This window comes from Orcinus orca, chromosome 16 (genome assembly GCF_937001465.1).
Source record: "Orcinus orca chromosome 16, mOrcOrc1.1, whole genome shotgun sequence".
NCBI classification, from domain to species: domain Eukaryota; kingdom Metazoa; phylum Chordata; class Mammalia; order Artiodactyla; family Delphinidae; genus Orcinus; species Orcinus orca.
Genome location: NC_064574.1, coordinates 58616168 through 58641385, shown reverse-complemented (window position 1 = coordinate 58641385; position 25218 = coordinate 58616168). Strand labels below are relative to the sequence as shown.

At 55.3% G+C, this 25218-nt stretch overlaps 1 protein-coding gene across 9 annotated transcripts in view; it reads right to left on the bottom strand.

The window, feature by feature from the left end:
• Positions 1-420: 420 nt before the first annotated feature.
• Positions 421-25218, bottom strand: part of CLEC16A (C-type lectin domain containing 16A) — a 210159-nt gene continuing 185361 nt past the window's right edge. For 2 of the 9 annotated variants that reach the window (XM_004270181.2, XM_012533192.3), the window contains exons 22-23: positions 14194-14355; positions 421-3922 (exon numbers count right to left, since the gene is read on the bottom strand). In XM_004270181.2, coding sequence (XP_004270229.2) covers positions 3567-3922; positions 14194-14355 — 518 coding nt within the window. In that variant the 3' untranslated portion in view covers positions 421-3566. Of the gene's footprint in view, positions 12118-14193; positions 14356-25218 lie in introns of all 9 variants that reach the window. The other 7 variants (XM_049699756.1, XM_049699757.1, XR_007472300.1 and 4 more) reach the window with 6 other exon arrangements.

Genomic DNA, 25218 nt, shown 5'->3' with positions numbered 1-25218 from the left:
CGACTTCACCTGACTGTCCTCAGTGGGGAGCCCTTCTCGCTTCCCCTGGCGTGGCAGCGACATCGCACAGGCTCCCCGCGCCCTGGTGCGCCGGGCTGTGCTTGGCCTGCGAGACAGGAATGTAAGGAGCCCGCCCTCCGGGCGTGGAACCTGAGGCTCAATGGAGCCCAACAGCTGAGAGATGGAGACATGGACCAGGCTCACGGCACCTGCCTGAAGCTGGGGCCCTTTCTGAAGGGAGCACCTGAGGCGTTCTCCCAGCCCTGGGTAGGAGCTACGCCACCTCCCTTTAAGGAAGTGGGGATCCCGGGGCCCAGCTGCTGCCCCTCGCCAAGCAGCTGCAGACGGCCAAGGACCTTCCCCTTCGCCTGGCCGTGACCTTCCCGCTACAGAGCCATGGAGCAGCAGCCACACTCTTGGTAACTTTTTTTCTTTTATTGCCAAGTTCAGATTTACAAGGAAGTTCCAGTTTTCATTTCCACCCTCGTGTTCAGTACCCACGAAACATGAGTCATGCTGGCGAGAGCAGGTACTTCCCTGGAACGGTCCCGTAGCCCAGAAGCATGAGGTTTCCCAGCCCCGCTCCTCCTTGGGACAAGAATTATTTACATATTTTCAACTCAGAGGAACTTAAGGAACCCTTACAGTTTATGCCCAGTATCATCATGACTACATTAAATATTTCTTATTTATTGAGTCTAGAAAAGAAGATGAGAATTGGTTCACCCTGTGCCTTTTTGAACAGTGCATCTTGAGACCTTAGAGAAATCTTGGTGTATGCCTGTTAAGACGTGCGTTTCCTCGCCCACCCCCAGGTCGCAGTGCAGGTGCTTGGGTGGGAGCTGCCTTCTGCAGAGAGCAGCAACCAAGGCAGGCGTGATGGGGGGAAGGGCAGCACAGAGGGCCTGCTGGTGGCAGGAGGACAGTCCCTCCCCCCCACCCCCCCGGGGGGGGGGGCGCACGTACCTGTCTGACTTTGAGAGGCGTCCTCGCTGGCTCAAGGTCCCAAACTGGAAAGGACATGTGCTTCTCCCCAGCAACTTTCAAAGCTGACGTTTGGGGGTTCATGTGGCCAGCCCTGCCCCTGACTTGGCAAACTCAGTGGGCCCGATGTGGACTTGGGGAGGGTCTCTGCAGGGACATGGAGATAGCGGGCTGGACGGGCCTGCTGAGGCCGAGTCTGGTACTCACGTGTCACAGGCCATGGCCCCTGCCCCGGGCTCGCCAAGGATTCCTGGCTCTACCTCTCTGCCCCAGAGTCCCAGCACCTGCTGTCTGGACGGGCCCCTCTGGAGGTGCCCCCACTGTTAGATTTTCTGGGGGCTTCTGAAGACATAGCTGTGCCACTGCTACCAAGACAGTGGAGACCTGGCTGCCAGCCGGCTGTGGGCTGCCCACAACCAACCCCTCGAGCCCACCCGGGGAGAGGCCTGCCCTTGGGCCAGACGTGGGGCGGAAGCTTGGTCTGATCGCACCTGCTATTCAAGAGCCCATGGAGGCTGGGCTACGTTCAGCTCTCCTGCCTGGGTGATACTGCTGCGGGTCCTCCTGGGCATGCTGTCCCCCAGCCGAGACTTTCCTCCCGTAGAGCTTGAAGCCACCTGGAGCCACTGGATTTCAGACAGCAGGCTGGTGGTCCCAGGGCAGGGTCCACGTGCCTCGGCTTGTTCCTCACGATAATGCCACCGGCTGGGAGGTCACTGGCCTCTCATTTCTGCTGCTCCAGAATTGTTTCAAAACCGGCAGTGAGTGGCTCTGGGGCTGGCCTGCCGCTGCATCCTGGCAGAATAACCAGGGGGCCCCTGTCCCTGACAACATGGACTTTCTCCCTCTTTCCGTTCCCCCTGCCTGCCTTTCCAGGGGAGTCTCCTGAAGGTCATGGCTTGTCCCTCCTTGCCAGGGCCCCTGGAATTTCTGCCTAAATGGCTGCGTTTCTGAGCTGGGTCTTTCCCCTGTTGGTGCTGGCTGGGCTCACCTGCCCGGAGGGCTTCTTAAGGCTGGAGAGATCTGTCCTGCAGGCGCCACTCCCCTTCCTCAGGGGACCAGTGTGTTTCCTTCAGCAGGCTGAAGTCTGGCCCGGGCAGGCCCTGCCTGACAGCAGATTGGGGGAGGTACCGGGGAGCGGGTCCTCTAAGAGGTAAGCGTGCGGAGCATTTCCTGAGGCCACCTGATAACCCGGACTGGCTGACACTGACACCACGGTGCTGGCACTCCTGGGGGACACGTGGAGGCAAGTTTTGGAAGGTCTGAGCATCAACCAGAGAGGTGAGGGTCGATTGGCCTTGCCTGGCTGAGTAGAAAGAACATTTTGGGAGCTTTATCGGATATAGCGGAGACCTGGCCTGCACACACCCAGCCCAAATGGAGAAGGAACTGGGGGTTTCCATTTTAAAAACGAGCTTGCATCTTTACAGCAGCAGCTGAGAGGAAGAGGGACAAACCCCGAGCTCCTAGGATGGCCCTGTGAGCTCGGACGTCATGTCCTTGCAGCTGGGCGTGGGCTGGCTCTCGGGATGTCCCTGCATGCAGGCACCCACACCACTCAGCAGCAGGCGACGGACTCAGAGGACGGTTTCCATGGCCTTTCCTTTCCATCGCGGCCACGGGGGCTGGAGTGTCTGCAGTCCCAAATCGTTCTCTCTTAGACAAATAGAGAGATGGGGACAACCGAAGGTGATGCCGGAAAACCGTCCTGTTTGGTTTCAGTCCGGAGAGACGAGGAATGGTCCTGAGCGGGGAGCTGACTGCACTATCCCCCTTTCATGGAAAGATCTTCTGGGTAACGCAAGGCCCCTGGGCTGCCACGGCAGAGAAACTTTCGGCCCTCCCAGCTCTGTGTGTACCTGAGAATATGAGTCTCTCCCTTATTTTTGCTTAAAAAATACTCTAACCTTTCCAGGAAGGGACTTTTATCATTCCATAGGCTTGCAGAGTTAGTGAGTAATAAAGAAATGGAATCCCTTAAGACAATGGAGAAAGCCAGACTGAGAACTCTAAACCCAAAACGCTGGGAAGTTCAAGGCAAAATGAAAATGAAATCTCGACAGTAATATTACACTTCTAACATGACATCAAACCTCAGGGTGGAGGATTTTTTTTTGAACTTTTAAAATAGATGTTTTTCATCTGCTGCCAGAAGCAGGAATAAATATCCAAAGGAGATGTTTATCGAAGTTTGCTTTTCTACAAATTTCTACACAAAGTGACCACGTCCGCTTCTTCTGTGCTCACTGGGGACGCTGGCAGAGGACCTTCGAGACTGGGGAGGGGCTGGCTGATGAAGGGAGTGTTGTCGGTGGGTCCTGCTGCCCTGGGGCCGTGGGCTCTGACACCAGCCCAACCTCCTCTGCCTCAGTCATCTGGGTTCGCTGGGGTGTCACCACTGGTCCCAGCCTGCTCTCAAAGAGGTGTGAAGTAAAAGGGGAATTCAAACGGAGCAAAGGACTGCAAGGATGGTTCGAGGCGGTTACCGGGCCGAGGAGAACTTCAGACGCTCCGGAGGTGTCTGTCGTGTCAGCTGCTCCGGGTCCCTGCCAGCGGGGCCGCACGCACGAAGGGAGGTCAACTCAGTGCTCAGCGGGGCCCGCTGGCTCTGGCTGCGCAGCCCCCTTGCCCGGGGTCCCTGTGCCCACCGCGGCTGGTGTGGGTGGCGGGGGGATGCCGGTGAGGGTGCGGAGGCTATGGGGGTCGACGGGCGGGACGAGAGTCAGTGACTCCACGCTCAGCGTGTCGGCAGTGTCCTCGCAAAGCAGGGAGATGGTGGGCTGCTGGGCGGGGATGAGGCTGGGGCACAGGTTGACTGTCTCCACATCCGCGCTCCTCGCCAGGCTCTTGCTGGGCCTGGCCTCTGCTTCTGTTTCACCGATGATCACCAACTGGTCGGGAAGGTTAGGCTGAGGCTGCTCCATAGTCATGGGGTCATCTGGGTGGGGGGTGGGGGCGGGAGAAAAAACAAAGGTATGCTCAGCTCTGAGATGCTCTGCTCACGCTGGCACCCCGTTCCCCCGCTGAACAAAGGCCCAGGGAGGTCTGGTTGGGGGATGATGTGCTGGGGGAATAGCTTGTCTCCACTTCCTCCTGGGGACACAGAAGCTGGCAAATCCAGCCCTACCTAGGCCTGGGGGAAACCTGTCAGGGCCCATGGTTACTCTGACTTGTGATGCAAGGGACACATTAGGGGCTTGTGCAGAACCAATGAGTGGGTTCCAGAAGCCCAGTTCCTGGTGCCAGGAAACAGCCCAGACAGGCTCTGTGTGTGAACCACCTCCCTGATGATAAACATGCATTTAGGTAGAGAACAGGCTTGGGTGTGCTTATCACCTCAGGCCATGCCCAGAGTCTATATTTGGTAACATTTCCCCAAGAGGGAACTCACTGCAGTATTAAAAAAAAAAAAAAAAAAGGAATTCTATACAATTTTTCAGCTTTGCAAAGCTAAAACAAAACCTCGGACTGTGGTTTTGTCACCTGGTCCTCCTCTAAGTGCTGAGTTAGCACCCAGAAAGGGGCTGTGATCGCTCAGGCCATTCTTATCCCGAGGGTCTCCCCCAGGGGCCACGGAGAGAAACCATGTCACAAGGGAGGAGTGGCCCAATGCAGTTATTTTAGGAGCAGCAATTTCATTTTTTGGTGCTTTTCAAAATCTGTGATTAGATTACAGACAAGTGGCCTATTTGCTTTCCAAAGACGAGCTGGCTTGGACAGAGATACCAGCTGCCACTGGGATTCCTCGTGGGAAACAACTTCCAGGACTTCATGTGCCAGTGATTTGAAAACATGGGTACGAAGGCCGTGGGCATCTCGCTTGGAAAGCAAGTCTCCTCTGTTACAGATCTTGGGGCCAAAAAGGCGCTGAGGACACTGTGTGGACAATGAATCTGAAAGCACTCTGGGCCCTGGGATGATGGCAGACATTTTTTGCTTCAATGTGATTCCACTTAAGTCAGTTGTATTTTTTTTGTTTTTTCTTAAGTTAAGCCAAAACAAAACAGAACCGCAAATTGAACACAGAGCAAAAGAATGGAAAAACCAAGAGCAAAATAAAACCGAAGGGCATACAGAATGGGAGGAAGGAGAGAAGAGGATCCCCAGCGTGGAGAGGAAACTCAAGCAACAGATCAAGTCTCCCAAAGGACATGTCGTAGCTTCCCACAGGACTCCCGGGCACGGTGAGCTCAGAAAGGCCCCAGGTCACTTCTTCACAAGGCCTTTTTTCTTCTTTCTTTCTTTTTTTTTAAAAGAGAAATAAGGCCCAGAGAAAACCACTGCATGGGGCTTTGGGTCTGTCCTCGCTCTGAGAGGGTGGCAGTGGGACATGGATGAGCACTAGTGGAAAAAATGATTTGAGGTGTGATCTCAGCCCACAAATGCTGAGTAAACACCCCACACACTTTCTGGTTTCTCTGAATTTCAATGAATTTGCTCCACTCAGGACGCCTTGTGGTGACGGGCTGGTTTCAAGGCCTGGGCTCAGGTTGTGACCCATCGCAATCTGAACGTGGGGCTCTGAGTACAGGCTCACCTTGCTTTAAACAAGCGTGTCCAGGAACTTACGTACATAAGGACCCACGTGTCAACTTAGCTGCTGACGAGGCAGTTTAGAAATGACTGATTCTCCAAGGGCACTTTTGTGCCACCTGGAGACAGAGCTTCAGAGCATTTCTTTCACGTTTTCTCCAGACTTCTCTGTGAGAATTCCCTCTTTGCTCAGGTCTGCATTTGCACGCAGATACTCAAAAGGGCTGACAAACCTCTTCCCCTGATCCCTAATGGGGTTTCTGGTGATAAGAATGATCAAGTGTGTGGGAAAGTTGCTATCAAATATATTAGAAAACAAATAAACCAGCGAACGGTGCCACACACACAAAACTGGTTCCTTCTTTAGGAAGAGAACCAACAATTTTATTAAAAGGGTTGGTTTTTCCCCTGAAAAAGACTCTTCCTATTTTTTTTTTTTAAATAGGAAAAATAACCTCCTCTTACCCATCACCTACAACACTGTTCTTTCTACCTATCTATCTACCTACCTACCTATTAAAATTTTTTTATTTTTGGCTGTGTTGGGTCATCGTTACTGCGCGGGGGCTTTCCCTAGTTGTGGCGAGCAGGGTCTACTCTTTGTTGCAGTGTGCAGACTTCTCATTATGGTGTTGTCTCCTATTGCGGAGCACGGGCTCTAGAGTGCAGGCTCAGTAGTTGTGGTGCACGGGCTTAGCTGCTCCGCGGCATGTGGGATCTTCCCGGACCAGGGCTGGAACCCGTGTCCCCTGCAGGTGGATTCTTACCCACTGCGCCACCAGGGAAGCCCCCTACCTACCTATTTTTAAACCAAGAACTGCTTCCTGAATGTTAGCTACAAATTTGTGCATTCAAGAGGCAGAAAAAAACCAAGAACTCTGCCAAGTTCTCACGGGGGGGAAATTACCTAGCGAGGACACAGTTTATGGTCAGTGTATGGTCAACCCACAGCGGCCACCGCCGACCCTCTGGCCTCGCTCACCTGCTGGTGTTTCCGAGCTCTGAGGGCACAGGTTGGGGCCTGACCCAGGAAACGAGTGGAGGCTGGAGCGGGAAAGCCCAACGTCCAGGTTCCCGTGAGGGGTGCTCGGCCTCCCCATGGTGCTGCCTCAAGTTGACACCAAGGCAGCGGGTCCCCTGAGTCCCTGGCCGGCACCCTCGGAAGCTGATTTGTGGCTCTAGGGCAGGGGCTCAGCTGACCCCTGGCGAGCGAGTGACAGTTTCCAATAAAAATGAGGATTGGATGTACTCAGGCCAGGGGAGGTGGGACTGAGTGACATGGGGAAGAAAAGGACAGTGCAGCACAGCAAGTTGGAGGGTAAAGCTCAGAGGAAGCAGCTTTTAAACACAAGAGAAGGCAAAGGCTCCTGCCTGGCAAGTGCAGCTGCCCAGCGGGAGGGCACAGGTGGGAAACCTTACGAGAAGCATCGCGGGAGGGTAGCAGTGACCACGGCCCACCCGCGGCCACTATTTGGAGCTCTAAACGCAAGAAGGGGAGCTGATGGAGTCACATCTGCCAGTGCGCTTACAAGTGAAATGACTTGGCCTCTGGCTGGAACGTGATGGAATCTACCACTTAGCTTCGAGCAAGGCTGGGGGATAAAGGGAAAAGGAAAAGAAAAAAAGCAACTAGTTGACTTCTTTGTGGCTTTTTGCAAATTCTAATGCCCAACCCTTGTGGCCTAAACTGGGGGGGCCCTGTGGGGATGGGGCTGGAGAACCCCCCTAGCTCAGGGCCTGCACCGAGCCTGGTGCGGAGGACAGCGCTTCCAGGCTGCCCAAGGCTGCCTCGGAGGAGCTGACACAGGGGTGAAGGGCCGGGGGTTCGGTCCTCAGGCGGGATGAGGCCAGAAAGGGACTGGAGCTGAGGAAATGGCTCGGGTTGGTGGCCCGGGCTCCCCGTGCCCTCGCCTGGCGTCCTGGGAGCCTGCTGGTGTGGAAATGCAGCGTGCAGGGGCGTCGCGGGCCGAGGAGGCTACCGGAGGAGACCTGCCTGCAGTGACCGTGCCAGAGGTGCCGTGACAGCTGCCGATCGAAGCACTAAACCCAGTGGCCGCCGTGACTGTCGGCCTCCGACAGGCTGAACACTCGCCGGCGTCCTTTCCTGCCACTCCTGACTAGAGGGAAACACAGCGACAGATCATAGAAAGCCTTTAACAACGGGACGGAGAAGGTGACACGGAGAGGGGACACAGAGTAGCGATGGACGCGAAGCATCGACGAGAGCGTGAGGCAGGGGGGCCTGACCCAGCGGGTGCTGGTGACGCTGCCCCCATGCAGGTGGGACACCCCCATTCCGCCCCCCACGATGAGGCGGTGTTGGGACAGCTAAGAACCAGATCATCCGCTTGTGGGACTCAAAGACGGGTAAAGACGGCGGAGGTCAGTCCTGTCGGGAAGGAAATTCTTGGGGTCAGCGGCGACACTTGGTCTCGGTGAGCACCCTCGGGGGCGGAGGAACAGAACTGCCTGTCGGTGAAGATGAAAACCCTGCATCCATGGGCCAGTCTGAGGAGGGAAGGGTGTGTGGTTGGGGGATCGGAGCCAAAGCAGTTAGGGAAACAAGTAGATTTCTGACCCCAACTGATGAGGCCGAGGGCTCTCAGTGGCAGCCACCGAAGCCACCAGTGCGGCTCTGGGAGAGCCTCCCGTGACCCCCTCCCTAGTCACCCCCTCCCCAGCCACGAGGTGACGCTCTCCCGGCCACACTCTGGTGATCCGCACCTTTGAAACCAAGACTGAACCACAGCAGCAAGATCTGAGGGCAGATGCCAAGCAGCTGCAACAAAAACGTTAGGAGCATCTCCCTGGGGAGGAACCACCACCTCTGAGACACAATAGGGATTACGGCAGAGCTTAAGATGAGTGCCACGGAGCACAGCAAGGCGAATGGACTGAACTGTAGGCTGAAAAATGGTTAAAATGGCACATTTGATGTTACGTGTATTTTACCGCAATAAAAAAAATTAACGTCATGGATAAAACTGGTGAGAAAAGAGAACACGTTTGGCTTGGGGTTTTGTCCTTAAAAGTCCCACCTGACCACGGTGCCTGGGTTCAGTAACACGCAGGTCGGTCCTGGGCTGTCTGGTGCTCAGTTGGCCCAAATGGGATGGTGCTCTGGGGTGAAGGTCGTACTTTCAGACAACCGTCTCAGGGAGCAGGTGAGGATGGGGGAGGGAAGGCCCGTGTCAGGCTCCCAGCACAGGGGCCACCAGGAACCAAGCTCTTCCTTCTTTCTATAAACCCTTAGGGGAGAGTCAGAGTGGCCCCAGCTCAGAACTCCCTGGGTCTGAAAATGGATGCTGGAAAGAGCAGCCTGGCCTTCAGTCTGACTTCATTTTTTTTTTTTTTTTTTGTGGTACGCGGGCCTCTCACTGCTGTGGCCTCTCCCGTTGCGGAGCACAGGCTCCGGAAGCGCAGGCTCAGCGGCCATGGCTCATGGGCCTAGCCGCTCCGCGGCATGTGGGATCTTCCCAGACCGGGGCACAAACCCGTGTCCCCTGCATCGGCAGGCAGACTCTCAACCACTGCGCCACCAGGGAAGCCTCTGACTTCATTTTTTAACAAACGATTTTCTGTCATCCTCCTCGAAGTGGCTCACCCAGAACACCTGTGAAACGCAACAGATTGGAGATTGGAGGCAGAGTGGCTGTTTGAGGAACTTGGTGTAGGTCACGGAGCTCTTAGCTGAGGAGACGGCTTTCTTACTAGAATCCCACGCTGTGTGTGTGTGTGTGTGTGCGTGTGTGCATGTGTGTGTGCGCGCGTGCGCGCGTGTACAGGCATAACCCAGAAGATGTTTCTAAAGTATTCCTACTGATCCTACATTTGGTTCTAAAATTGGATCTATTTTCTCTTTCCCGCCATATGTTTTCTGCAATTTCAGCTTCTCAAAACCATAAAATGTTTAAGGAAAGAAAAATGCCGATTCCAACCCCGTAATTTTCTCCCTGGGGAACAAGCCGAGGCCCACGAGGCGGCTATGCCGGATGAGCAGGCAAGAGGTTCCTGGACTTTTCCACAGTGTGGGGCGCCCAGCCCTCCCGGGAAAGACTAGAGGATTTCGGGGCACTGTCTTTAAAGGACAATGGGAACAGGTGGACTCGTGCATCAGGTGTTAAAACCAGACGGTAAACCCTGTTGGGCACAGCTTTAACAGGTAAATAATCAACAATGAAAATAAAATACCCTTGCCCCCAACTCCTTCTGGTTGGTTCCTTTGGTTACCACAGAATTCAGTTTTGACCTTTCTGTCTGGGGTGTCTCTTGGCCCCGATTTGAGGGCCTGTACTTGCTGAGAAGCCACTCACAAGGGTCTACCATGTGCCTCTGGTGTGTGAAGGAGACTCAGAAGCAGCGCAGAGGGTGTCTCTGGGCGACTGGCAACGCGGTGGCACCTCTAGGCGGTGTCGCTTCCCCCTTCTGGTGACGGTCCCTCTGCCTGCGCTGCGCCTGCAGCCGGCACTTGGGCCTCGGCCCTGATGGGCATAGGGGCTGTTTCTCAGACACAGACCGCCCCCTGGGTCTGTATGTGGAAGAGTGGAATTGATAGGTAGATCCCAGAACGATAGGGAAAAGGAATCAACTTGTCACCAGGCAGTTTCCGGGCTGGGCCTCGGTGGATTGTGTGACACCCAAAGGCCACCTTCTTCAGGGAGCCCTGGCCCAGTCACCCACTCATCCTCGGGTTTTCACCTCCAGTGACACCTTCTCTGGGAGTCTCTGGCCCCGCCCGCAGCCTCCAGTTCACAGCTTATAACTGGACACTTATCTGTGTGGTCCTCCCCTGCCAGCCTGTGCCTTCCATGCTTTGCTACCCTCTGGGCCCAGGACATGTGCATAGTAGCGGGTGGCGTGGGGTACCAAGGCCGAGGTAGTAAGAGGCAGAGAGAACAGCCTCTTAGGTGGGGTGTCGGGGCTGGCAGGTGGAGGGCCACGCTCAGAGGGACCCTTCTGAGATCAGGCCTGGTGTCCACAAGGCCTGAGGCGCTCAGACTGGAGGCCCCATGGGAAGCTGAGGAAATCTGTATTAGGGATAAGCGTGGGCCTCTTTCAACCCCAGGCAGGGAACGCTAAGGTCCCCTGGGCTGGACAGAGGGCGGGGGCGGAAAACACAACCGAGCATCAGAACAGTTTCACACCCTTATCTGGGGGTGAACCCATCTGGACTGGCAGAGGTGGCCGTCTGGGGTCCATTTTGCTGCCGATTTGGGGACCACTGGGCTTCCCCCCACCCGGAGCTGCATAGCCCTGCTTTCGCCGGCTGGGGCTGCACAGCCACCTGGGCCTCTGTGAATGGGCTGAGGCTCTTCATCTGGCTCTAGAGCAACCGTCGTGTGGGGAGGAGAGATGTGCGCCCTTCATAGGCGGCCCCCAACCGCGATCGGAACCCGGGGCCCAGGTCTCAGGGACGCCCCATGGAGGCACCTGGGACAGACTTAGGAACCGAAGCGATGCTCCGCTGGGCTGTCTCAGGAGGCGGAGTAGGGCTCTGGGTTGCCAAGGCTGGGTCCCTATCTGGGCCCCCCTGCTACCAGCTGCAGCGCATGGCCAAGCTGTGTGACCTCTCCAAGCCCCCGTGTTTTCAACAGCACAGTGTGAGGCGGGAGGGTGGTAGGATGCAACAAGGGGGTGTCTGTAACGTATTTGTGAGCACCGTGCCTGACACGTGGGTTTTGGGAGCAGTGCCTACTGGGACGCCCCGTGGTGGGTGCACACCCAGAGGGCTGGGCGGGGTGGCAGGGGGCAGGGCACATCAATGGCTGAGAGTGAGAGGGTTGCCCCTGGCTTTTACGGGTATCCCTGTGCGATTCCAGGTTTCGACCCAATGGAGCAGAGACATGGAAAACTGGGCCTGTCTCATGCCCTGGTAGATGGTATCTCTCAGGTGCTTTCCTGACCAAACCCTGACGTGCAAAGCGTGGCTTCAAGAGCAAAAAAGCCCCTGGAGTTTGCTAATCCCGGCTGCAAAGGGCCTGGTGGCTGCTCTCCACTCTAAGAACTTCCTGGACTCCGGGAAGCTCTGGAAACACAGGGTCAGGAATGCTTCTGATTCTGCACCGTGTCCTCCAAAACCACGTTGAGGACAAGTGGCTCCGTGGCTGGGCTGCAGCTGTTTGCCATCCAGGCTGGGTGGGCTGTGGAGGAGAGGCCCTGGCCCATCCTGCGGCCCCGGCTGGCCCTCCAAGGATGCTGCCTCTGGCAGGTGGTGGCCAGGCCATGCGGTGGAAAGTCTGGTGGCTTCCAAATCAGACGCCTGAACACTGGGCCACCACCCTGGGCTGACGTCAACCAGGCACCTGTCCCGACAAAAACCTGCCTCTCTTCTTCCACCCAGCATGGGTCGGTAGGACAGGCAGACGCTGGCACCGTCTGGGTAGACCTGCCCTACAGGGAACACGGAAACCCCGCGTGGTGTCCTCTGGGTGCACCCGGTGGCTGAAGGCCGGCCTGCAAGTCTGGCATTGAGAGGAAGTGACTGGTGGTCCTCCTGAGATCTGCCACCCCAGTCCGTGGGCACCAATGCTCTCTCCTTCCAGGGGTCAACAGCTGGCTCCTCAGTGGAGAGGGAAGCGCCAGCCGCCCCACAGGATGGCCCTGCATCAGGAGGTGAGTTATTTCAGCATCTACGGAGATTTGGACAGGCAGGCTGGGCCCCAGGCTTTTACTGTCAGGCAGCATAAAAAATGGGGCCTTGCACGCTTGCCTCCGCAGGCCTGCCAGGGACACACCGATCGGGAGCAGACACCCGGGGGCCTGACCATCACTTATCAACCTGACAGCCAGGCTAACAGCCCCTGCATTTCTGCGTTGAGAAGACATGTCGTTGGCACCGAGCAGGGGATGGTGGGGGTAGAGATAGAGGGGCTGAGGGAGGCCAAGAACAAAGAAACTAGTGTAAGGTGCAAGGTGGGCGAGGTGCAGAGCCCCAGGGCCCACGGTCAGGTGGACAGCTGCACACCCAGGCACGATTTTCATAATGTGGGTCTTTGCTGGTTTCAGTTTTAGGCAAAGAAGTGTATGGCTCATTGGTTCGCTCAGCTGTTGGCTGTGCCTCCTTAAAAATGAAAAAAGGCCTACACAGCGGCACCAGGAAGGACCTTTCACCCAAAATGCAATTGTAAGTATGTGTGTGTGTTTGGGTCCACACAACAGAGACAAAGAACTCCGTGCACATGCAGGCAGGACGCGGGTACACACGTGAGCACATAAACACACAACCCTGCACTCTGGTTCCCAGAGCCAGCGTGAGACCAGGCTTCAGGGGGAGGCAGAGGGCTGATCTTGGCTTCTGAGAAAGCTCTGTCTGAATTTCCCAGCTACGGGCCTGGGAACAGCAGCAGCGACTGCTCGGATACACAGCCAACCTTAAGTCGGGCTCAGAAATAGCTCAGACAGGGCAGCCATCTTCCCTGGGCTGGGGCAGGGAGCGGAGCAGGTGCCGAGTGGACGGGGGTCTATGGGAGGTGGCTTGAGGGTCACCTTGCTGCCGGGGCCCCATGAATGTCAGTCGGAGATGGAGGTAATGGATGCTTGTGGGAGGAGGAGGGAGGGGCTGCAGGCAAGAGGTGCCCTGAGCCACAGGCACAGAGACCAGGCGGGGTTAACCCTTTGCTGACAAAAGTGGAAGCTGAAAACTCCGCAGAGAGGTGCGGGAGCCCAAGGGGATCTCTGTCTCTGGTGCCGAGTGGACGGTGGCCAGGGGCCCCCAATTTCCTGGCGCCGTGGTGGCTGCCGCCCTGAAGCACCGCTTTTGTCAAGACCCATCGATCCATCACTTAACAAGAGTTTGCACAGGTGCCCCTGAAATATGATGGGTGAGGGCTCTGGATGGGACCCTGCAGGAACAGCAAAGGACACTGAGGGTTCCCAAATGGGGCGCAGACCAGAGTTATGGGGTGATCTCTCAAATCAGAGATGTCCGGGGCCCTCCAGAACCACGGGTCCCCCGCCAGGGTGCAAAGCGTCATGCGCTCGCAAGGCCTTGCTCCTCTGGCTGCACTTTGGGGCCGTGTTGCTCAGGAAATAAGCCGGCATCTGCACTCCCGGGATCTCAGGCACTGCGGCGAGGTGCTCACGTGCGAGGGGCTCACGGCAGCTCAGAGCACAGGGTGACCACGCACACGTCTCACTCCAGGCTCCCTGCTCATGGGGTCTCTCCGTGCCACATCTACACTTGTGACAGTTACAGGAGGGCAGGATGTGACTCTAGCCCACCCCGACAGACTCTCAAAAGGGCGGCAAGATGCACCCCCTCGTCACAGACAAGTGGACTGCACCAAACATTTAAAGAAGAAACTGGTGTGTTACGGAGGAGAAAAAAAAAATTAGCAGAGACACGATTCTTTCGCCAGAGTTCAAACAATCACGTCTGGGAGACCCCTCCTCGTGACACCTAAGGCTCCGGAGGTGACAATGGGGAGAATTTAGGCTCAGCTACCTGCCGCCGGGGAGGCCTTCCAGTGGGCCAGCCTGCAAAGGGAGTGATTCCTCCCCTGCAGGGAGCCGAGCCAGCCACCCGCCACCAACAGCCACGTCCCAGCAGATGCGGAACCCCGAGTGGCAGTGTCCCCAGACACGGTGGTGAGGAGCAGCTGGGGGTCAGGGCTCTCAGGTGGAGGGGTCGCAGGGTTCCCTCAAGTCCCCCCACGGCACCGTGTCCGTGGCCAATACCTGCAGGGTTCTGGGCGGCCGAGGGGCTGGACGATGAGCGGGCGCCCCCCGAGTCGCAGTGACTGGCGCTCCCACTGCCGCTGGGGCTCCCGCTGGCAGACGGCGACGGCGAGGACAGGGAGGATGAGCTGTGCTGGTTCATGCACTGGGCCACGGCGAAGCCTGCAAGACAAGGCGGGGATGTGACCCGGCGGGAGGGACAGGCGGCCTGGCGGGAGGGGTGCCACCTCCCCGGGGACGGCGTGTGTGGCCCCCTGGGAAAGCTCCCATCGCGAAGGCTGGGCTGGCGGCCTCCGCGTGAGGGTGGCGGTAAGCGACACAAAGCGGGCTCCTACGGAGTCTGGCTCTGCTCCCCGTTATCAGCTGAGCTCGCCGGGCCTGGGACTGACCTGGACACGCTGCGAAGCTGCTTCAAGGGAAAGGGTGCAGCCGCCATAGCCGGGGTGCGGGGGGCTTGGGGCGGGGCTGAGCCGTAAATCGGTGCTGACGCTGGCTCTGCATCGCGCCGGCTGCGCCCTTGAAGGGGACACACAGCCTCGGGGCTCAGAGGCGTCCTGGTGAAGTTCACAGAGGGACTTGGGACATCCTCACGGCCGAACCTCGGGACCTTTGCTCACACACTCAAGTTCTGCCAGGGGCTCTTAACGCCGCACTGGATGGGGGGGGAGACCCTGAAAACGCTCCCTGCCAGAGAATCTGCTCTGCCCTGGCGGGTCTGGTGGCGAGTCTGGTGGGAAGAAGGAAAGCTCTGGTGAAAAGCTAGCAATCACAGAGATTCACTTGGCCCTCAGAGCAACTCCAGGTTTGGAGACGGGGACTGCACATTTCTGGGGCCTGCGGCCTTTCCAGCCCAGGAGGAGCCCGGGGGAGTGGAGGAGCTTCACAATTTGGAGACCTGCAGACCTGGGCAAACCCTGCTTCACCAGCAGAAGCACTAGGACGTGTGCCCAGTGTCGTTTCCCAGCTGCCGGTGGGCCGTGTGTCACCGGCCTCTCCCCACCCCGCTGCAGCGGGGGTACAAGGGGAGAACAAGGGGGGTACAAGCAGGCCCATCCAGCCTGCTCGGCGCTTGGCACGCGGTGGGAGCAGGCTGTTCTCTAAGATGGGAGGGGGCCCTTCTGACCGAGCCGCCGGAGCCCCTCCTCCGGCAGGCATGTGCCTTCCCAGACCGTGACTCCTGCCCTGGTACAGCCTGCTTTTCTAAAGGGCCGCGGCTTCTGATTCCATCCACAGAACACGGGAAAGCTCCCAAGGAATAAACTCGTCGACGCTCCCAGGAGCCTGTGCAGACTGTGCTGGTTCCCCAGGAGCTCTGTGCTCTGTGCCCCAGCCTGCTTCTGCACCAAGTCAGGGCAGGGATGGGGGCAAGTCCTCCTCCCACCTGAGAGTGGGGACCCCAACTCTCCTGGCCAGTCACATCAAGCCTTGCCACCCCAAGCACACTCACCACGGCCCCAAACCTCATGCTCTCCATCTGCGCCGCCTGCACCTCACTCGGCCCAGAGCCCACTGACACTTCTTCCAGCAGGTTCTCCAGGCCTGACCACGCCTTTCTCAGAACTCAGGAAGGCAGCGGGGTGTCGAGCAGGGGTTGGAGAACTATGGCCCTCTGACTGTTTGTTAAATAAAGTTTTACTGGAACACAGCCATGCCCTTTGCTTACATTCTGCCTGCAGATGCTTTCAAGCTACAATGGCAGCACTGAGCCGTTGCAAGAGAGGCTGCACGGCCCACAAAGCCTGAAATATTGGCCCTCGATGGAAACAGTGTGCACAGCCTGGAAGAGGATGGGGGCACTGGCTCTGGCACCAGGAAAGCCTGGGCTCCATACTGATCCATTTGCTTACCAGCCGCGGGGTCCTGGGCAAGTCTCCCCACTTCCCTGAGCCTCCTTCCCTCCACCCACTGGTGGGCAGGCCTGGGGGGTGGCGCATGCAAGGGGACCCGATGCTCTGTCCCCACCTCAGGACTTAGGGGAACCCACACCCAGCCACCGTGGAGAAGCTCTTTTGTACTAATGTTTGTGTAAGATTATTTTTGTCTAAGGATCAAAAGCTGGGTCTATTTATACCCCCAGCCAGGCCATCCCGGGTTTCAGGCGATGTGACTGCATGCAGATGCGAGGCCTGGAGGGAGCACGGTGGGTAAATTCCCCGCACCCACCTACGGCGGAGAACAGTAGGATCACCGTGCTGGAGTTCACAGGAAGAGGCATCCTGTGATATACTTTGTGTGGTGGCAGGGCCTCTGATTAAGCACGGCAAACATCAAGGCGAATCCAAACACCAGTCAGGAAGATTCCCAGGGGGCAGGCAGCCACAGCCCCACAGAACCAGCTTAATAGCTGCTTACTTCTTAATCACTTCAAGTGGTAAACCCCCAAGTTTACAAGCTGTTTACTTGCCTTGAAAATGAATCACTCCTTAACAAATCAAAACGTCAGGACAGTTTTCCCTGAGCTGCTTATTTATCAGAACCATGAACAGAGGGGCCGGAGAGTGTGGTAAGAGAGCTGAGACTAAGCCGACCCTGTCACATTCCCGACAAACGCCCCAGCCAGAACGAAGGATTGACGTGGCAGTCGCCAAGGTGGTCACCCACCCCTTGTCTTAAGACACACATCTTGGGACTTCCCTCGTGGTGCAGCGGTTAAGAATCTGCCTGCCAATGCAGGGCACGTGGGTTCGATCCCTGGTCCAGGAAGACCCCACGTGCCACGGAGCAACTAAGCCCGTGCGCCACAACTACTGAGCCCGCGCTCTAGAGCCTGCAAGCCACAACTATTGAGCCCGTGTGCCACAACTACTGAGCCCGTGTGCCTAGAGCCTGTGCTCCGAAACAAAGAGAAGCCACTACAATGAGAAGCCTGCGCACCGCAACGAACAGTAGCCCCCACTCGCTGCAACTAGAGAAAAGCCCACACGCAGCAACGAAGACCCAATGCAGCCCCCCCTCCAAAAAAAAAGACACACATCTTCTCTCTCATGCACTTTAACGCCCTGGTTTATTACTGTAAGACATGTAGGGTGGAGTGCGTGGGGTAGCAGACGAGATGCTAAGACTGAGGTCAGGATACTCAAGTTCCTTCATTTGGAGAATGTATTAGGGGTCAAGCCATAGGTTGACAAAAAATATGGTGCACCTTCTGTAGGTGCTAAGAGTTAGAGAGAAAAAAAAAAAATCACCAACCGCTGATTCCACCCATTTGCGGGTCTAGCTGAGCAGAGGCAACTGAATGCATCTTTCCCTTGTCTGCTGCTACTAAAAATCCACCTCCCCTCTTTCCATGGCATGGGGACTCAGAAAGGCTCAGCGAAGTTTTTTGTTTGTTTGTTTTTTAGCTCGGTGCCCAGACTCCCCTTGCAATTTCATGGGGCTCCTCCCCAAATCGAGGTGGCAACACTTTGAGAGCCAGTTTGACATGTCAGGGGTCAGGAGGGCTCTGCAGAGAACTCAAGACAAGCACCTGGCCCCGTGCTCCTCTCCCGGGGAGGCAGTTCTCGATGAAGTAGCTTTGGCGGGGGAGCCGAGAGGTTTTCTGGGCGCGAGTCAAACACACACAGGCTGCCAAGTACTTGCAAACGCACAGATGCGCCAGAGATCATGGGACAAGGGCACAGACAGACAGGTCTCCCTGAGAGCTCCTCCAGCAGATAAAATTCTTGGCCGTCCCCGAGTATGTCTCAAGAACAGCCTGTGAGATGCGTATCAGAGGCCGTATGGGTTTTCACACCAGCCGGCTGATTCCCCATCTAGAACCTGACTGATGCTGCGGAAGGCACCGTGGGTGGGTCCACAGATGTTCAAAGCACTGGTGTGTGTGACAGGGAGGTGGAGGCACTCGGAACATCCACCAATCAGGGAAAAGCCAAATCGAGTCTCCTACGCCGGGTTGACCAAATCCTCAGCCGCTGTTAGACATGCTGGCGTAAAAGCAGATGAAGTGGGGCTTCCCTGGTGGCGCAGTGGTTGAGAGTCCACCTGCCGATGCAGGGGACACGGGTTCGTGCCCCGGTCCGGGATGGTCCCACGTGCCGCGGAGCGGCTGGGCCCGTGAGCCATGGCCACTGAGCCTGCGTGTCCAGAGCCTGTGCTCCGCAACGGGAGAGGCCACAACAGTGAGAGGCCCGCGAGCCGCAAAAAAAAAAAAAAAAAGCAGATGAAGTGCTGAGGGAAACGCTCAAGACATAGTAAATAAAAAAAGGTTAGAAAGAGCACGTCCCACCTGCTCCCACTGTTGTAAAAAAATAAAAGATATATGAAAAAAAAAATCTAGGCTCTGCCTCCCTCCTTGTGCGGGGAGCAGAGCAAACAGATTGGAGGGATTGAAGCAGAAGTCGTGGGAGAACCAGGTGGTTTGCTGTGGTGAGTTTGTTTAATTTTTTCATGCTTGTCTGAGTTTTCCAGGACTCCTACCACAAATAGTATCTTGAACCAAAAAAAGAATGGAGGATGAAGGAAGGCACACGAGACGTCTGGGAGCTGGGCAGGCTGAAGCTGCTGGGTCCCTAACACAGCCCTGGGATCTGTTCTGGCCTCCAAAGCTCTCTCCCCTGGACCCACTAAGAACCTCCCCACAGCTGGGGCCAGATGCCAAGCTCCACAGCAGGCGGGCCAACGGTGAAATGCACCCCTCGCTTTCCAGGAGCCCTGGGCTTCACAGGGTCAGGCTGGGGTCTTCCTGCTGCCCTCTGGCCCCATTCTGACAGTTATTCTGGGAAGGTGAACTCGTGAGTAATTCCCCGTTCTTTGTCAAGTACAAAAATACCACAAAAAGGTCAGCCTTCTATTTTAGGTCCACTGGTAGAGGGAGCACCCAGCTGGGAGTCAGAACCCCAAGTTCGAACTGAAGCTCTGCCCAAATGGCCTTGTGACCTTGGACAAGCCCCCTCTTCTCCACGAGTCTTCACGTCTTTATGCGAAACACAGTACAGTGAGTGAGGGTCTCCTGGCTTAAATGGCCAGTAGTTTTCTTTTCACCTATAAATCTGAATTTGACTTGAACCCCACAGTCTTTTTGGGACATAGGCAAAGGAGAAGACGCTGAAAAGTGCACCCCAAATATACACTGGGCACACCACTGTCTTTGGGTGGAACACCCACGAAGCTTTCCCCAGGAGAAGGAGGATGCCACGGCAGGCAGGGCCCAGTGCCGGCCAGCCGCAGCCCAGAGGCTCGCAGATGCGTCTGGCTTTGCTCACATCGTGTTTGTGCTTGTCTGCTTGTTTTAGGAACCGCCATTCACACACTGGGAGACTGTACATACAAGTCTGGATTTCTGGCTTCTTTAAGAAAGATCTGGCATCGCTGGGCCCCATTCGCGTGTGGCAGCAACCGGAGGGAGGGGGTGAGCTGGCTCCTTCCCCTCCCCAACCTGACGCGCCGGGTGCTCGTCAGCATTTCAGTCATTAATCTCTTGCTCTGTATCCTTGGATTCTTGGTCAGATCCACAGGACTTAGGGTTCCAACCTCCAGCAACATTTTGTCAGCTCCCTCCTCAAACCCTACCCTCACCCCGCCCCAATCAGCGGGGGTGAGGGGAGGGCCGGTGGAGATGGGGCTGCCTGCCTCTAGCAGCTCAGACAGGTCTCATCTCAGACTGTGTGACAAGAACCACTTGCTCTTGGCCTCAGCTGGGCAGTTCCCTTGGTCTGGAATTCCCTCTTGCCTCTTTCCTGTCTTCACAGATCCCTTCCCTATCTTTTAAGGCTCACACAGCTCAGCGCCAGCTTGGGCAAGAGTTTCTGCAGCCAGTGGGGTTAACGGGTTCTTTCCCCTGTGCTCCCGAAGCCTGCCCTGTCCAGCCTGGGGGCCCCGTCAGCCCACGTAAGGCACAGGCCAAAAGGGCATAAGAAACTTGACTGCAAAGACGCTTTGCTATTTTGGGAAACAACTGTCATTATTTTAACAGCCAGCACCTGGAATCCTCTGGGGTTCAGAGGGTTTTAGAAAGTGTTTCTGATATTGTGAGCTGTCTCCCAATACCCATTCTCCCCTCCATCTGCAATTACAGAATCTGACAGCTAGGCACGACCCTGTGGCGAAGCTGTGGCCAATGAGATAGAAGTGATATGTTTGATTTCTAGGAAGGCTTCTTAAAAGGAAGGAGGTATGCTTTCCTCCATTCTGCTTCCTGAAACGTTAATGTGATGGCTGGAACTCCAGCAGCTGTCATGGCCCACGAGGATGAATCACATATTAGGGACAGCAGAGCACTGAGCAGGAAGGATCTTGGGTCCCTGATGCCTCTGTGGAGCCCCTGACCACCTTCATACAGGCTTCCTCTCTCTGAGAGGGAAATAAAACTCTTTGGGGTTTTTCTCTATTATGTAGTTGAACCTAATCTTAGCTGACAATTGGGAAAAAGCTTTGTTAAGGCAGGGATGTGAGCTGAGCTCTGTAGGGACAGGGACTCGCCGGCCCCCAGAGCTTCCAGTGTAGGGAAAGCTGCCCTGCACTTCCTGGGGGCAAGCTGGGAGAGGTGAAGTGAGGAGAAAGAGGAGAAGGGGTAATTGAGATAGGGGAGGTGACCCCCACGACCCCCCACATCTTTAGGAAATGCTCCTTCAACTCTTTCCTTGTGTGGTGCAAGTGGACTTTTTTTGGTGGATACAGTGAAGGAACTGTGTTTCCATCTGGGTTCACACCAGGCCACACAGAGACTACACGTGAAGGCCAAGACCTGGAAACAGCCGGAACCATGTGAGAGTAAAGGGTGGGAAGGCTTGCACGTGTGCAGGCAAGGGAACTGGGGGTCTGAGCCAAAGGTTTCCTAAACCTCCGAGGAGCAGGGAGGCCTCAGCTGACCTCTTCGGTCTGTCCAGAGCTTGTGCTGCTTTGCACACTATAACTATATATAACAGATACTGGTTACGTAACTGAAGTGCAACTATTTCAGGTTAAAAACTGGAAAGTGTGAAAACTACCTGAGCAGGTAGGGGGTTCCACAGGGACCTTTTAGAGAGCTGAAGGGGAAGGAACCCCACCGGCTTAGACTTCATCTCGGGGACTGTGACCACTGAACGGCACCAACCTCACCCCACAGCCTTGCCCCTACAGACGCTCCTACAGACCTCCCGCTTCCAGGAAGGATTTGAGGTGACTGGTATTTTAAAACCCAAACCCAAATGCCTGGCTATTAAACAATGAAAATACTAAATGCTGAAAGCCACGAAAACACAAACTAAACGGTGAGAGTCCAACAATAAAGGTGGGTGGAAAGTGAAAAGTTGTACCAGAACAACTTCCAGGGAGGGGAAGCTGAGGTTACCACCTGGCTCTCGCTTCCTGGGAGCCAAGACCTCTAGGAACACTGTCCCAAGTGACCGAGCTCTTGTGACATCCCAGTTCATGTGCAAGATTCCTGTCCCATTACACCCTCCTGGGCAAGGTCCCTGAGGGCAGCTTCTCGGAAGATCCAGCTGCCTGGCTGGAGATGGGGCCTCGTTCTGGAAAGATAACAGCACATCACAGCACTTTGCAAACTTTTTTCTCGACAGTGAAATTCTAGTTTATATGCAAGATGAAAACAGAAGTGCCCTGGCTGCACGGTGCCTGATCAAGGGTGGACTTCCCATCCCCTGTCTTTTCTAGAACCTCTGCAGAAGCTACCTTTGAAAATCACAGACATGTCAGGAGGGAACCTCAAAGCCTCGAGCCTACAGGCTGCAAACTCGAGCACCAAGGGCTGGACGGGTAACACTGGTGAAAGAGGAGAGGCCAGGGGTGAAAGGCAGACAGTCCCCCCACTCGCCATCTGTTTCCCCTTGTTGGATTGCGACATGGGCACTGACAAACCGTTCTATCAGGAAAATAAACATGATACATGGGACATTCAGCCTGTGTCAGGGAGATGATAGGGACTGGTGGAGACTGGAGAAAACTGGAAACTGCAGCTCCGCAGCCTCTCCTGACTGCTGCTACCTGAGAACGTGGCCATGGCTCCCTGTTCTTCAAGAGAAGCTGGATATCTGGATTTTGGTGTAAAACCTCCTGATTTTTTAAATTGCCGACAACTCGCCTCACCTCCCTTTTTTAGAAAAAGAAGCAGGCAGCCCCAGGCAAGTCAAACCAGGCATGTCTCCTGTCCACGTGGGCCTTTGCTCCAGGCTGAGACCGGGGCCATCACAGCTGAGGCCACCCTGCCCAGCTCCTGAAGTGTGTGCCTTCTGACCCCAAGCCATTTAAGGCTCACACGGATGTGCTTCAAAGAAGTCCACTTTTCAAGAGACATCTTTTAGGAAAAAGATCTAAGATTTGGAGGGGAGGGCTGTCCACCCTGACAAAACTCGGGCCCTGCGTTTCAACAGTCTCGGCTGGAATGAGGACCGTGGGGTGGGGGTGTACCCCGGGTCAGCCTTTCATTAGAAAATTCATCCCGTGGCTGTGGTTCAGGTTGTGAGGATGCAGTGTTCGTATTTTTCTCACCACTCCTCGATGCTGGGAAACAGTAAAAAAATCAATTGGCCTCGTGACCTCGCGCACAAAGCCGAAGACGGCAAGCGCAGCCGCGGTCTTATTTCTCCCCTCGCTGGCTCCTTCCTCGGCTCTGCCCTTTCACCTCCCAGCACAGCCTGCCTGGGCCCTGGGGCCAGAGAGGAGGTGCTGGGCTGGGCCTGAGTGTGGGACTCAGCCTGCAGCCCACAGGGTCTACAGGCGACACAGAGCTTTCTCGTCCATGTTTCTGAGTCGAGAGGCTGGCTCTAGAGCCCATCCCCCTCCCCCCCACCCCCACCCCCCCGGCAAGATGACAGCGATGCCCAGCGATGGGGGCTGGAAGCCATGGAGTTGGGGGCCACACCAGAAAAGCCAAAGTACCCGCAAATGTTCAAAGAACATGGGGGGCGTGGAAGCAGGGTTCAGAGTCAAGTCCGACAGCGGCGCACCCACTGGGCCAGGCGAGGCCAGGTGCTCACGCAGGCCTCCTCTGAGGAATTCGCACAAAAATAAAGGAATTCACCAACATGGGTCAGGGTTCAGAATGGCAGAGACCCTGCAGCCTGGCGGGACCCTGGGGACCCCCTGCAGTCCCCTCACTCCCTGCTAGGACAAGCCCGTGGCTCTCACATGTAAAGCGGGGGTGACAACAGCTCACCTCACAGGGCCCACGAGGACTGAACAAGTTGCTATGGTCTAAGTGTTCAGTTGGCGTTAGCTCTTCTGACTACTTAGCTGGCATGTATGGTACCTGGAATTTGGGCCCAATGAGGCAAGAACTGGGGATTTTCATTTTTAGGAGGGTCTCTACACATGGGGTATGTGACAGAAGAAACGGCTCAGCTCGCTAGAGAAAACAACACAACACAGAGCAGAATCGTTCCTCGTGTTAGCTGTTAGGAATGAAGGTTTTAGGAGTTAATAGAGACAGGGCTTTCTTTCTTTTATTTATTTTTGGCTGCGTTGGGTCTTCGTTGCTGCACGCGGGCTTCCTGTAACTTGCGGTGCGCGGGCTTCTCATTGCGGTGGCTTCTCTTGTTGCAGAGCACGGGCTCTAGGCACGTGGGCTTCAGTAGTTGTGGCTCGCAGGCTCTAGAGCTCAGGCTCAGTAGTTGTGGCACACAGTCTTAGTTGCCCCGCGGCATGTGGGATCTTCCCGGACCAGGGCTCAAACCCGTGTCCCCTGCGTTGGCAGGCGGATTCTTAACCACTGCGCCACCAGGGAAGTCCCAAGACAGGACTTTTCTAAAGGAACTTTAAATATCTGAGTTTAAAGGATTTATATGAAAACAGTATATGAGAAAATGGGGTTCTTGTTACTTTCACCTAGATTCTTAAAATCTCATCTGTTATGTTTGGGTTCAAGACACACAAGACTGTGTTCTGTTTGTTAGTATTTCTTCACTGGAGAGTTGAGTGCGTTGTGGAACCATATGAAATTGCCCCTATTTCAACCAACATGACCAATAAAATCAGAAATTTCCTATGGTTCAACCTAATATGAATTCGTCCCTCTTAAAGACCTCCACTGGAGTGATTCCTGGAGGAAGGGGAGGGGAACACAGTCGGCTGGGTACTGTGTAGTCAAACAAGTGGCTTTCCCTAGCTCTCCCTTCTCAGTTGCCATTACAGCTGTGTGTGTGTGTGTGTGTCTGTGCTCACATGTGTGTGGCCCTTTCTCCAGCTCAGATTCATCTTTTCATTTCCAAAAGGCAGTGGCTTTAACAAAATGTTCAGCAATGATGTTGGGACTTAAGGAGAGGTGTGTGTCTTCTTGATGGAAGACGTCTGAAAAGGGGGCTTACAGGGGCTTGGGGAAGCTTCTCAGGTGGGTTCCTGTCTTCCCCTTGTGCTTTCCCTTTGTGCTTCCTTGCAAATGCTAAGCTAACGCGTTCGTTACAATCATCCCGGCTGTTCTTCATTTGTAGTTCTGACTTATTTTTTTTAATATTATTAATATTTCATCATAAAAATATTGATTTCCTTTAACCAAGAGACTTTAAAGTTTGCTGCATCCTTAAGCATGATTTTATTATGTCTTGGGGCCAAATGTTTTTTGCCTCCCCCCAAAGGAATGCTTTTCCTTTTATGTAATGTGTGTCAAGCAGAAAAAAGGAATTGATTCACAGAATTCTGCATCATAGGCAACTTTGAAGGAACGTACCCAGAAGGGGGTACTTGGACAGACATTTCCTAAACATGACCAGAGTGTCTCACTGTTAAGCCAGAAATAAGAACCAAAGCACAAAATTTACGTTAAAATACAAGACAGCTCCAAGAGAAGCTAGTATGGGAAAATTAAAGACAACTTGAGACATGACCCCAAAGCTTAAAAACTCCTTTCGAGCACCTGAAGAGTCATAAAAACCTCAGTCTCCACACTTTCATCTCTCTTCCCGCCCTTCAGAAAGCCAGCAGAAAACAGGCAGAAATACTGCCGGTTTGGGGTTGCCTAGAGAAGGCTCCGTTTCCCTCTCTCTCTAAATCACCAGCATCAGATGCCAGTTGTAGAGTTAGGGAAGGGATGCTCGGCTTTACAGACCCGTCCAGGAAGTGTGTGGAGGGCAGTGACTGGCAAACCAAGCGAGG